We start from the raw sequence: 14,385 nt of genomic DNA on the forward strand, positions 1-14,385 counted from the left end.
AGAAAATTACGCCGCACCCTCATGCTACCAAGGGAGAAGCAGGGGATTCCCATCAAGATGGCTTCCTTCATCTTCTTTATTCTCATCAATCTCTTGCACACGCACTCTCACGTTTGAGGATTAGTGGATTATTATAACTAAATAAAATAAACGTTTTATCCTATGCTCTATACTTTGTCAACCTCTTCCGAGAATTAGGAAGTAACCCTTTCTTGACCAGGAGGCTCTGCTCAAATCTTGAATTTAACCAAACCACAAAAAAAAAAAGAGAAAAAGAGACAGGACTCGACATTTTTCTGTAAAGCCTGGCATCCCGATTGGGAACAAAGAGATCAGAGTGCCTTCGCCACCGAAATGATCACGCATGACAGAATAAATCAGGCAACACAAACCCCACAAGAACCCACACAGCTTAAGTACACAAAACTTCCAATTTCAAAAACAAAGTCTTCAATCCAAGGCACATAAATTATCCCACATCCTCAACTTCATCCTAAATACCGGCAAGTTAACACGAGAAAAGAGTAATGACGACCTGCAGCAGCATGATTCTATGTTCCCGATATAATATAAATCATTGCTAGTATATCCTTGCAACATGCCAGATATAAATCTAAACCACACTACGAGAATGATATGCGACTACACCGCCTGCTCCTCTTAAAAAAAAAACGACCCAGGTCCAGTTGGAAAGGGGGGCAAAAAGAAGCCAGCCCCTAGTTCATCATAAGACACAGCTTGTCAAAATGCAGGATAGATGGCTCAAGCTTGTCCGGACAAAGGATTTCATCATCACATCTTCAACCATTTCACCTTTGGCTGGAATCGGGAGAACCATCATCATACGACACCAGGCCCTTCTTCCCACCAGGGCTTCTAGATGATGACCTTGATCTGTCTTTACTGAGTCGCTTGGGAGACTGGGAGTCCAAAGAGGATCGTGATTTTGATGGGCTACGGCTACGAGACGGCGACCTTCGCCTATCAACTCGTGGAGATACACGTGACTTGGACACGTTAACTGGGGAATGACTGCGAACAGGGCTGCGGCTATAACGACGGTTGCGATAGCGGGGGCTGCGTGATACAGATGGGCTACGTGTTCTGCTTCTCCTCCCTCTGTATCTGCTAACAGGATATAGAGAGATTAGGTTGGCAGGATGGAAAATTGTACAACCAAGGACAGATAAAATGCTTCAAAAGAACCATCCCTCTAAACTAGACATGCAATAATTCCAAGCAAACAAGCATTTCCAGCATCACTACCATCCGATGAGAAATAAAATCAGCCAAAAATAAATGAAAGTACATCACCAACCTTGGTGGAGTTCTTCCTCTTTGAGGACTTCTATAACGCCTAGGAGAATACCTTCGGTAACTGGTAAATCTAGAAACATATCATAGTGTGAGTTAGCATTCTAAAAAACACATCATGTAGTTGAGCATGACAGTTCAAATGACCTGGATAAATTAGAACAGAAAGTGGGCAAATAACAAAGGAGGTTGGCTTGCCAGGTACCTATCACGGCCGCTATAACGGTAGGATCTCACGGGAGAACGCTCTGGAGAGGGGGTTCTGTATCTCCGAGCATAAGCATATCGTTGACTGAAACCCCTTCCCCTCCTGATACGCTTGGGGGACCCATTAGGGGAAACACTTCTTGACAAACTTCTTCGATCAGGAGACCTTGCCCTCCTTGTGCTTGGGCTCCTTGAGTAGCTGCGACGATTATTCCTGCTTGGTGCCCTAACTGGGCTTCTGCTAACGCTTCTCCTTGAAGGAGCCCTACCAGAGCTTCTACTAATGCTTCTCCGAGAAGATCTAACAGGGCTTCTGCTGGTGCTTCTCCGGGAAGATCTAACTGGGCTTTTAGTAATACTTCTCCTCAAAGATCTAACTGGACTTCTGCTAACGCTTCTTCGAGAAGATCGAACAGGGCTTCTGCTTACACTTCTCCGAGAAGATCTAACTGGGCTTCTGCTTATGCTTCTCCGAGAAGATCTAACAGGGCTTCTGCTTATGCTTCTCCGAGAAGATCTAACAGGGCTTCTGCTTATGCTCCTAGAATCTCTTACAGGGCTTCTGCTGATAGATTTTTGCAATGATTGAGACCGAGATCTCACAGGGCTCCTGCTTATGCTTCTTCGAGGTGGTAATCTCACAGGGCTCCTGCTAATGCTTCTTCGAGGCCGAGATCTCACTGGGCTAGTGCTTATGCTTCTAGCCTTCTTTGCCCTCACAGGACTTCTGCTGAAACTTCTAGCTGTGCTCCTGCTGCTTCCACTTCTAACAGGACTTCTGCTGATACTCCTCTGGGAGACATGAGGATGGCTTCTACTAGCACTGTGACTCCTGCTACTGCTTCTCTTTGGACTTACACTCGGGCTCTTGCTCAGGCTCCTCCTGGGACTAATACTCTTACCTGTGGTCCTCTTGGGACTCATACTTTGGCTCCTGCTCATCAACTTTCAATAAAATACAGATCTGGAAGAATCTGTAAGCATAAAGAATAACTGTGTGACAAGATTTGAAAGTAGACCTAGATTTTCCTGGGTGACCATCTCTGATACCAGGTTGCCTATCTTCACTTCCAAAAGATTTAGCATCTGCCTCAAAACCATCACTTCGTCGTGATCCATTTTCCTTGGGGAATTCACCATCTTCCTTTTCAAGTATATCAGGTTCCTGTCTCCTTTTACGAGGAAAGGAGGCAGCTTCTTCCTCCAAAACCATAGGAGATTGATCCTCAGCTGCATAACATTACATGAAGCAAGTAGTACAATATTTGTTAAATGCAGAGTGGATGACTATCACAAGAGAGTGGCCACAAGGCCAACTTGAACAAAATGCAAATAAAAAAGCAATTCAGGAAGTATCACTATCTTTCCAATATTGCTAGCATTAGATATAAAATTGCAAGCATCCAAATGTATTGCAAATTTAACAAGAACCAACAAAGCTATTATGAAGATGACACATATGCAACATGCTTCGAAATAAAGTAAGAGCAAGCAGATGATATTTTCCAAACACTCTGCAGCAATTTTGGATGTGTGAAAAAACAGACATAATGACTTCAAGAAGCAGTACCAGTTTTCTGAGAAGGGCCCCTGCACTTCCTCTCTTTTGCTTGAGCATCATCATCAGAGCTGGTTTCACTCTCACTCTCAGCATCTGTTAGACTATCTGATGATCTAAGAGAAGAAAGAATTAATTCAGTATGGAACACGGAGAAGATAAAATATAAAACATGAGTGAATGACAAGTGTTAAAATATGATAGCCAATGAACTCAAAAACATAAATGATTAATTACATAACAAATGGGTTCCCACTGTCATATCTAAAATACTTCTAAAGCAAGCAGATTCAAGTTTGTACCACAGAATTTCTATCAAATCATTCGTAACACCTAAACGGAAATTCACCTGTCTGCAATAGCATGTGACGGTAAATATCACAGACCAACTAAGCAGTTTGGAACCTTCCCTTGATTTTAAGAGCATACATAAAACATTTAGGGTTTAAAAATCATGGCTAAGCAGCTACCTTCTTGATCTACGCTTGGATCGTTTATCACGTCTCTTTCTCCTTTTGTCACGTCGCTTATCTCGTTTTTTGCCACGTCTATGTTTATCTCGTTTAGAAGTTCTCTTTCTCTTCCTACGTCTGTCCTCACTTGAAGAACTAATATCAGATGATGAGGACATAGAGTCAGAATCACTGTCAGATTCCGATGATTCCATATCAGAATCAGATGAATTCTCTGAATCAGACGAATGGTTTCTCTTCCTCCTCTTCTTTCTGTCTCTAGAAGATTTCTGGTGCTTTTCTGTTTTCAGTTTATTTACTTTCTTTCTGTCTGCAGGAAAAAAAAAGGTCTAAAGTGAAACTTGTGAAAAAATAGTGGCACCTCATCAAATAAAAAGGGATGACACAGAATGAGAGGGAAACAAGAAAGAAAGCATTCCTCATACACTTGTTGGATCTCTAAACCAAGGAAATCAAACAGACCAACTAACAGTCACATTTATCGTCACACATATATTAACAGTAGAATACTTACCCTCAATGAATTCACCGCAATTGACTATTTTCACTGTTACAGCGGGTCTCCCTTCTTCATCACCCACATCTTCAATATTCTTCAGTACTTTATCTCCTTGCACAAGCTTCCCAAAGACCACATACTTCCTGTCATACAAAATCCACAGCAAGAACTATAAAACATGGATGCAACAGCACATCAAACAGAGAGTGAGAAGAAGGGCATAAACTTTAAAGTATTGGCATGCTTCCTTAGTAACAAACCTGTCCAGATGATGATTTGCCCTAAAGGTAACAGTAAATTGAGAACCTAAAGTGTCACGATCAGTAATTGACATGGATAGAAGACCGGGTCCGTCATGTTTTAGCTTTGGAGACTCATCTGCAACAGTGCCACAAAAACCACTTGTCAGCACATTCAATCGAAGATCACTTTAATTTGCTCAATGAATGTAAGACCCCAGAAAATCAAGATAAAATTGTAATGCAGGGCCTGTGGACAAGGCAAGACTGTTAGTTCACAAGCTGCTCAATGGCACTGGGGGTTCAAACATGAACATGGTGAAATTGTCGCATCAAGTGCAAAGCAGATTCTGAGTTCTTACATTACAGCATATTAAAAAAACAATAAACTGCTTCTAAAAGTGTTACAGGGAGTTAATATCAATAAATAGGGATGTGTCAATGATATGCCCGCAGAAAAAAATCAATCTGCAAAATAACATTCTTGCACTGTTCATTACATTTCTTTCTAAGAGGGTTGTACTATTCTTAAGAGACCAGACATGCACAGCAAAAGTTTCTTTATTTGAAACCTATCTTCAAATTCAGACCCTCATAGCCTCTAAAAGGAGGCACATAAAAAATAAAAGACTCCAAAGCTATAGGTACAAAGATATATGATAAGCTAGGATTAAAAAAAATGGCATGACATGGGGCAGGTCATTCCAACAAAGAAAAACCTATACAGTGTGATTTAGTATCATTTGGACAATGGGCCAAGTTATTCAGACATTTTAAGACGTGACATGGGTTTGTGTATTGACATTGAGTATGCCCTTATTGAGGAACCACTGAACCTATAGTTAAAATGTACACACAATTCATAATTTCACTTCAATTGGCATTATGCATAAAATGCAAAAATTTCCCAATTCTATGCTCACAAATCCATAACGTTTTCCTTGCAACAGGAATCAACATGAACAAAAGATTTCGAGTATTCTCACCAGGAAACTTGTCCCCATATATGCTCTCTCCAAAGGTCCCTGCAGAACAGGAAAACAAAATGGTTAAGAATTTGAAGAGCAAAAACATTTCAGGAAGTATTATCCCCTGAAAATCTAAACTCATGCTTCATTCTGATTGCTTGTTTATCTTGATAAAAACCTGAACACATTGATTATAAGGGAATTTTGATGGCAGACAATGTACAAGGGACAAATCATAGTTATGTCATAAACAATAGTCTCCTCCCTCAACCAAAACTTACTGTATTACAATTGTTAATCACTAAAAAAAACAGGATTTTAGATCTTTAAATCTAAATAGTGTTATAAATTTCAGGAAAAATTCTATAAATCTACCCTTATACTCTGAACCTAATCTCCAATCTACCCTCTAAACTGTCAATTGCATCCATGATACCTCTGGAGGAAGATGAAATCTCCAATATAGCCTTCAATTAGTGAAAATTATCAAATTCTGCCGTCCAAATCTCAGATCCTACAGAGATGTGAAATTACAGATTTGAGTTTTTGAGATAAAAGAGTAGTTCAGGTTTTTATCCAAGAAAAAAATAGGGACTGACAGAAACCCATTTAGATTTTACAATTAAACAGTTAAAGAAAAACTTGGTCAGCAACTGGGCAGTGACAGAACACCCCTTATTAATGGCAGCTAACCTGTCATTTATCATGGAATACGCATGTAGATGACACAAACTCTTAAGTTTAACAGATTTCACGAGGTCAATATTAGAGATTTTATCATAGTTCAAGTGCATGGCAGTTGCAATTAAAATTAACAGGATAATCAGAGATTAGCTTCCAAGTATAAGGGCAAATTAGTTTATTTTCCCTAAATTTGAGGCAAATGAGAATATAAGGGGTGGCAAAGTTTCTAGAATAAGTTGAATATCGTGAGATTGTTAAAACAATCAGTGTCATAATTTCAAATCCATACAACAAAATGAATGAGTCATAAACTGCATAAAATCAAAAAGATTAACGACCCAAATGAACAAACAAGAATTACATACCATCTCGTTTCAGAATATCACCACCCTGCAAGATTGACAAAAGAAGTTAGCCCACCAGTTAGCAAAATTGTTTATGTTTCAGAAACGGGTTGGGCATGGCGAAGCATAATAAATTTTGAGGATGGACAACCCAGTAAGTACAACCTTAAAACTACATCACAAGAAATGCAGTCGTGACCATCAGCCCTGTAACCCTACAGCATAAACAAGGGTAACTGACTAAAAGATGGACCACCTCTTAGGCATGTTCAAACAAGAAAACTAAGCAAACCTATGCAAGAAAAATCTAGATGTACACTAGACAGGACAACAAACCTGAGCCATGGACCCTTTAACGATGCGATGGAAAAAGGATCCCTTGTAGTGCAATGGTCTTTCAGATTTGGGACCAATTCCTTTCTCCCCTGAGTTTAAAAGATTAAAGACATCAGAAAAGCAACTCAACAATACAAAATCAAATTTCTAAAATCTACCCAAACCAGACTTCAAACACAAATTAAAAATTCCAATAGCTGAAAAATATTGAATAAAAAGAAGGCATTTCAATCTAGAAACAAGGTAAAAACTATCAATCAAGTAAAAAAAAACAAATGACAAAAGAGACAGCACTACCATCAAGTCATTACAAAGACTACCATAGCATGCAACCATTACCTGTACAAAGAGCACGGAAATTTTCTGCAGTCTTGGGAGCAATATCCGAGAAAAGCTGCATAACAAAAAATCACAGATGAATTAATAAAAATGAAAGACAACACTCAATATACAGGTATTTCCCCATGCATCCTACAAAGTTGAAATATAATGATACCTCAAAAACCATTCTCTCCTTCGGATCGCCATCAATACACACGTCCATAAAAACCAACGGGTTCTTCTTCTTCGCTGTTTTCTTCTCCATAACTTACAAGTATCACAAACTCAAGCCACCATAAACAATACCTGATACCCAAATAACACATTACCAACTTTTCAGCGAGCTAAAAATATTGAACTAGCCCCACACCAACCGTGCGAGTAGATCTAGAGCCAGCATTTAGCAATAAACAAAAACCCGTAAAAAAAGCATCAAATAACTCCTAGAACCAAAATAGTAGCTCCATTCTCTACAACCTTTAACTAATTTGCAACTAAAAAAAGCTCGAATAACCAAGTAATCATGCAGCCAAAAAAAACCCTTAAACCCTAGCAAGATGCCCACAAATTAGAGAAAGAGAAAACAAAGAAAACCTAAAACAATTAAATAATCAAATCTAAGTATTCACTAAATATAAAAGATATACAAGCTCATCTGCCAAAAAGATCCACAGAAATTTAAACAAAATCACAGAGCTGAGATTTTGATAGGGCGTGCAAGATCAGGCACGCGAATTAGAAGATGGAGTAAAAAAGATATAAAAACGAAAATAAAAATAAATATAGGGAAATGAGAAAGAGAGCTAGGGTTTTATTTTTTACCTGAAAGACGCGGAGCCACAGAAGACTCTCTGAGTGGAGATGAGAAGACAAAAGAGTGAGGTGCTGCTTCTTCTAGCTTACTAACGAAGGAGAACCTAGCTCTCCTAAATTACAGTGTTGCCCTCGTGGTTAATGAGTCTGCTGAGTGCTGTCTTCACTTCTCGTCTTTTGGGAATGACGGATGTGTCCCGTGTTTTTTTTAACTGATATCACTTACATTTATCTACCGTGATAATTTTTTTATCCAATCAGATTTTAAATAAATCATTTATATTCAAATTAATATATATATATAATTGTTTTTGAGTTTTTTATTTAGAAGCAAAATTACGATATAAAAAAGGGAAAATTACTAAGAATACTATGCAGGCAACATTTTCTTTTCATATTTTAAAAAAAATATAATTTTGATGTATTTACCGACCAATTAACCATTGTAGTTTAAAATATTTTTTAATAATAAATATATTAAAATAATATTATTTTAAAATTAAATTTAAATAAAAAAATTAAATTTTAGAGAAATATGATTTGAACACTTTCTCTAACAATCTCTAATTTTAAATTTTGATGCATTCACTTGTTATTTAATGAATTTTACTACCCTGTTAATATTATTAACAAAATTGAAAATTAGTTTTTATAATTTATTTTAATTTATTTTTATAATATTATTTTTATTTTATAATTCATACATGAATTTTGATGAATTAACTTTAGTAATTTTTTTAAAAAAATTATATACAGATTCAACTCTAATTTTAAATACGGATGCATTCACCCTTTATTTAATGAATTTGACTACACTGTTAATATTACTAACATTTTTTTAAATCAAGATTTAGAAACTAAAAGAGCTACTGCTATTACTATTGTATCCTTATAAAAACAGCATAAATGGCTTTGGAAGCGAGGTATAATAGTGTTTTTTATGGTGCAATGACTAATATGCCTTTTGAGCAAAAAATTCAAGCGTTGGCGGGGAGAGTTTTTTCTAACTTTTTCATTTTAAATACACAGTCAAATAATCACAAACTTTTAAATTAAAATTGTCTTCGCTGTTGGAAAAGAGGTTTTTTTTGTCTTTTTGTCTTAGTTTTTTTTATATAATTATCAAGTTTAATTATATCAATTTAGTATTTAAACATATATAAAATATTAATTAATTTAAAAGATTGATTGTACATGGATGCTCCCTAACTCTTTGGATGGTATGTACAACATTTTTTGACGATGAAATTCCAACTTTCACAACAGTGTTTTAATCCTTACACGTCACCTGCATGACATGCTAAAAAAATATTGGATTTTTCGTCGACGACCCTTTTTTTCTTTATATTTTTCTTTTTCCTCCTGGTTTCAGGACCTTTTTTCATATAATTTTAAAGCAGTTTTTTAATTTTATTTTTTCTTTCATAATTTGGTTCTTATTCTATTGATTGGTAATTTTTTTTATTAATTAAATTATCTTTTTAATTGCAATAATTGAATTTTGTTAACCTTTCATATCACGGGTTAGAAAAATTTAATGGGTTTTGCTTAGATTTGTGTTTTTCAAGTTTTTTTTATAATAAATGTTTTCTCATTCCATCATTCTATGGAGCTAATTAGATCTCATGTGGCAAGTCACATGTTTTATAAGTTAACTTAGCTTGATCAAACCCAATATTATTTTTATTTGTTATTGTTGCTAATTTTTTATATCATATTAAATTGAGGTTTGACCTGACACTTGAATTTCTATTATTTCTATGAAAGTTGTCATCATCTATCTTTTTGCGCTAAAAAAAAAAAGTTTGGTCAACAAAAAAGAAGGATTGGTTCAACATGTGTTGTGTGGGTCACAAATTTAGTTAACAAAAAATTAAAAGAAGAGGGGGTTTTACTGTACCTTTTTTCATAAAACACTATTTACTTGAATAACGTGTGTTTTTTATTATTATTTATTTGGCTTTTTTTCAATTACGATCTATTTTTTTTTTCAAATACAATGTTATCCTTCAACATTAGGTTTATTGGAGATTGGACTTATATATATTATTTTTTAATTTACTTTTTATATAGTTATCCTATTCTTATGACCTACACCATAAATTTGACGAGTTAACTCAATTGCCTCGAGTTTTTTTTTCTTTCTTTTCTAATTGATTTTTCCACTCAGTTTTATCATTTAATATTTGCTTGATTGAAAATTAGTTTTCATGATTTGTTTTAGTTTGCTTTTTATGAGGTTATCTATATCTCCTAACTTCGGGGTTTGAGTTCTGATGAGTTAACATGGTTGATTTAAGTCCTTTTTTTTCGTATTGTTTTTTTAAATCATTTTTTCAATTTCAATTTCATTATTCGACATTGAGTTTATTAGAGATTAGTTTCATAATTTTTTAATTTACTTTTTATAAAGTTTTTCTAATCTTATTATTTAGATCTCGAGTTTCACGAGTTAACTCGATTGACTCAAGGTTTTTTTTCTCTTTTCCTAGCTGATTTTTTTTTAAAAATTTATTCTTTCAATATTAATTGTTTTGGGATTAGGCTTTGTGATTTGTTTTAAGTTTACTTTATATGAGATTATCCTAGTAATATGACTTGGATCATAAATTTAGTTGATTGACTCAAGTTGTTTTTTTTTTTTTTCTATTTTTAATCTTTTTTTTTCAATTTCATCTTTCAACACTGGGTTTACTAGGGATTGAACCTCATAATTTATTTCAATTTATTCTCCGTAAGGGTTTTCTTGATCTCATAACCTGATTCGCAAACTTGGCAGGTTGATTTAGGTCATTATTTTGTTGTTTTTTAATTAATTATTATTTTTTCTTTCATCTTTTAACATTGAGCTTGTTGGAAATAAGTTTCAAAATTTATTTTGATTTACTTTCTATAGTATTATTATAAGTCTTATGACCTGGTATGCAGAATGACATGTTAACTTGAGTTGACCCGAATCGATCAAATATCTTATCGTTTCAATATTATTAATAAAATATCATCTTGAATATTTATTTTAAATCAAATTATATTTTATCGGTCATTTAAATTGTTTATGGACCCGTCAAGTTGATTATGTTACATCAAGTCAATTATCTATATAATTTAATTTTTTTTAACTAAAAATGTATTAATAATATCTAAATAATATTTTATGTTAAGAAATTTTAATCCGATTCATGGCATAAGGCAAGCTAATAATGATTATGCCATCTCAAACTTGGCGAATAACCTAGATTCTTGGCCATTATGAGCTTTGAATTGGATTATTTTTTTTTTAATATAGAAAAAAAAGTACTCTTCCTGCCAATTCCCAACCTGCTTAAAAATCCCACTTTTCTTCAAAATACTTTGTAATATATTCTTAGTGAAGCTATGAATAGGTGATGATCATATACCCAACAAAAAGAAAATATTTCTCATTTTACAATATTCTTTCTCATAAACCAGGTCTAGGATTATCATCTCGATCCGCAGGCGATGAAGTACCTTGCCCTTTGAGTTGATCATTTACTAAAGATCAAATTAACTTAATTAGTGTCCGAGATTGCATGGGAGTGGTTTGACTCTTGGACAAAAAAAAAGTTTAAAGAAATTGAAAAAAAAACATAACGATTTGAGGTTCAGTTAACTATTGTTACGTATATGCCAAGTAAAGAGGACTGGACGGGATTGGAGAGAACAAGACTACCTCATCAAATGAGACGCTGCTGCAAAAATTAAGCCGTAGGATTGAACAGTTTTTTTTTAATCATATATCCCATATACACGTTAACACTAACAGCAAGTTGTCTTGTATATATATATATATATATATATATATATATATATATATATTAAATGTTACCGTAATGCGCTATGAGAAGAGGCGTTAGAAGAAGATGGGATTGAACAAGAACTAATTTTTATCATAAAATATGCTCAGTGAAGTTAATTTGTCCTCATATATCAAACACTACTCGAATGAACTCACCTGATGAAGCAAGGAAAAACGATGGAAGCATTGTGAGTTAAGCACAGGATAGTTTGAAGAAGTTTATTGAGGAGAGTTTCATTCCCACCTGCTTGACATACAACTGTGTTATAGATGGATTTGTAAAGCAGGGCCCTGTCAACTCCGCCTTGTTTGTTTATACAGAGATAAACAAAAGTGGAGTACTACTGTCCCAAATGTATTCTCTTACACTTCCTTGATTATCGGGTTTTGCAAGAACAATAATTTGGATCTTGCTGTGTGAATCCGCTGGATGAGATGAAAAACAAGGGTATTGAACTGGATGTTGCCGTGTATTGTGCCCTGATTGATGGATAATATTGCCATAAAGGAGACATGGCAAGTGCAAGCCAGCTTTTCTCTTAACTCCTCGAGGTTGGTATATCTCCTAACACAGTAATATTCTACAGCTCCATGATAAGTGGCTTCAGGAATCTCCAGAATATGGAAGCAGCACTTGACTTGCACAGGAGAACGAAGAGGGGACTCCTTGTGATTTACAGGTTTAATTACACAACACTGGTTTCGGGATTGCTAAAAGGGTAGATTACTCTTTGCATCAGATCTTTTTGCAGAGATGCTTGCTAAAAGGGTATCTATCATGCCTGATTTAGTAACTTTTAGTGTTCTTATATGCAGTCTTTACAATAAAGGACAGCTAGAGAACGCACATAAAGTTTTGGAAGACATGGACAAGGAACGCATGAAGCACAATGTCTACAAGAAGCTTTTAGACTGCACAATGAGATGCTCGACGAAAGGTCTTGTTCCTGATGATCCTACGTACCTTCTATATTCTTTGTAAATGGAGAAGTCAAAGATGGAAATCTCTTTTCAGGAGCTTCAAGTGTTCGAATCCAACCTTGTAATTTTGTTTCCAGATCATCCTGCTTCTGATTCGGGCTCAGTTAACTGAGCTGAGATATGGTCCCTCAAGATACTGTAGCGCATCATGATCAACATTAGTCCGTACCAAGTGTTAGAATTTCGTGGGTTAATGAGAATGTTTACTTTATTAAACTTAATTTATTAAACAAGATTTTAAATTTTATTTTAAAACTCATTTCATTAAGGGATTTCATAATCAATATCATTTAAAAATATATAATATATGTTTTAATTAATTTAAGATAATGAATTCATTTTTAATTATTAAAATATTTTTATATAGTTTAAATTTTAATATCTATCATATCTCAGTTTATGAGAACAAATACTTTTTTTTTATATATAAAAAAACAAAATAATATGCATACATCAATATCAATAACTCTAATTAGTTCTGTTTTAATAAAATATTGACCAAAATTTTTTATAAATAGTGCTTCAATGCATTAGATATCTCATTATAACAAATTTCTATGCAAATCATTATTGTTTCATAAATTTTATTTTTACTCTAAATTCATTAATCAAATATAATTAAATATTACAAATAAATAAAACCTTTATTAATAATAAATGTGTTTTACATTAATAAAATTAGTGTTACATATAACTAATTGATTGATTACAATGCATATTCACTAACAAAGTCAACTCCAAGAATTTTTTTCTTATTGTTTTTTGTCAAAATTCATGTTATTTTTTTTTAAATCAATGAAACGATAATATTTTTGGAATTGATTTGGGTTGATTAGATAATTTTCGAGTTGACCTAATAATCCGGACTCCTACAGCATCTCCAACAGGTGTGCTAAATGTTTTAAAAAAAATATTATTTTGACTCTTTTATGTTTATTTTGCACAATCTAAAGAAAGTGCTAAACAAAATGCTAAAATGCATTTTCTCTCTTATAAATATTATTTTTACATATCTTTTAAAAAAGCCAAAACCAATAAAGTGGACCCATTAAAAAAATAAACCAATTAAATATAACCATATAAAAAAAATAACATTAAACTTATTAAGAAATAATAAAACATTTGTTTCTTCTACTCCAATATAATTGGCTCTTCAAATAGCTTTTTTTCATTGGAGTAGATATGGTAAAAAAAATCATATTTATACTATTTAAAATACTATTTTATCAATTTAATTTTTTAAAATAGCATTTTTAATTGGAAATGCTCTTAGCCAAGACATGGGTGACAACTATATTCATTTCTCAAGTCTTTAATTTAAATTAATCTAAGAATATTTTTATGATAATTAATTTGAATGTATATTTTTTAATGACAATATGCACTAGTTTTTTTTTTTCATTCTAGTTATCTTCCATAATTATAAAATTCATTACGATTTATAACTCAATCTAAAAGATAGGTTATAAGTTAGATGAATTAACTTTGAGTTGTCTATAATATTATTTAGAATTGTATTCTAATCAATTAATGTTTCATAAAAAATTTAAAAATTATTTTTATTTAAATTTATTTTTTATATTTTTGGATCATTTTAATATACTAGTATTAAAAATAATTTTTATAAAAATAAAAAAGCTTTATTTTAAAGCATTTCTTAACAAAAAAAACAAACTTTAAAAAATAGCCACTAATATACTCCTCTACATATGTCCAAAGCAACATTATTTTAATAATTAAAAAAAAAGAGGATCAAATCGTGTTTTACTTAAACTCTAACTAGATAATGAGTTAACTTCCTAGGTGGTCAGATTTAATCAAACCAACTTCC

At 33.4% G+C, this 14,385-nt stretch overlaps 1 protein-coding gene across 4 annotated transcripts; it reads right to left on the bottom strand.

The window, feature by feature from the left end:
• Nucleotides 1-412: 412 nt before the first annotated feature.
• Nucleotides 413-7,920, bottom strand: LOC118051207 (uncharacterized). Of its 4 annotated transcripts, none has more exons than XM_035061796.2 (14): nucleotides 7,766-7,920; nucleotides 7,119-7,249; nucleotides 6,962-7,016; nucleotides 6,623-6,711; nucleotides 6,308-6,332; nucleotides 5,277-5,315; nucleotides 4,312-4,429; nucleotides 4,067-4,194; nucleotides 3,550-3,862; nucleotides 3,092-3,195; nucleotides 2,541-2,751; nucleotides 1,520-2,455; nucleotides 1,319-1,387; nucleotides 413-1,125 (listed from the first exon to the last, which is right to left on the bottom strand). In XM_035061796.2, exons 2-14 carry the CDS (start codon nucleotides 7,206-7,208, stop codon nucleotides 810-812), a joined length of 2,493 nt encoding a protein of 830 aa, XP_034917687.1. In that variant the 5' UTR covers nucleotides 7,209-7,249; nucleotides 7,766-7,920; the 3' UTR covers nucleotides 413-809. The 4 variants fall into 4 exon arrangements, with proteins under 4 accessions (XP_034917687.1, XP_034917686.1, XP_034917689.1 ...); XM_035061795.2 differs by having other exon boundaries at nucleotides 413-1,128; XM_035061798.2 differs by lacking the exons at nucleotides 6,623-6,711; nucleotides 6,962-7,016; nucleotides 7,119-7,249; nucleotides 7,766-7,920 and adding an exon at nucleotides 6,452-6,486 and having other exon boundaries at nucleotides 413-1,128.
• Between the last annotated feature and the right edge of the window lie 6,465 nt (nucleotides 7,921-14,385).

Source organism: Populus alba, chromosome 18, assembly GCF_005239225.2.
Source record: "Populus alba chromosome 18, ASM523922v2, whole genome shotgun sequence".
Lineage (NCBI taxonomy): Eukaryota > Viridiplantae > Streptophyta > Magnoliopsida > Malpighiales > Salicaceae > Populus > Populus alba.

Bases quoted from the DNA above. Each gene is read 5' to 3' on its own strand.
- LOC118051207 (XM_035061795.2), bottom strand. From the start codon at position 7,208: ATGGAGAAGAAAACAGCGAAGAAGAAGAACCCGTTGGTTTTTATGGAC. The intron at 3,196-3,549 runs GTAGCTGCTTAG...TTCTTCTCTTAG, and splicing joins TCCAAGCGTAGATCAAGAAG to ATCATCAGATAGTCTAACAG. The intron at 1,388-1,519 runs GTACCTGGCAAG...ATATGTTTCTAG, and splicing joins CGTTATAGCGGCCGTGATAG to ATTTACCAGTTACCGAAGGT.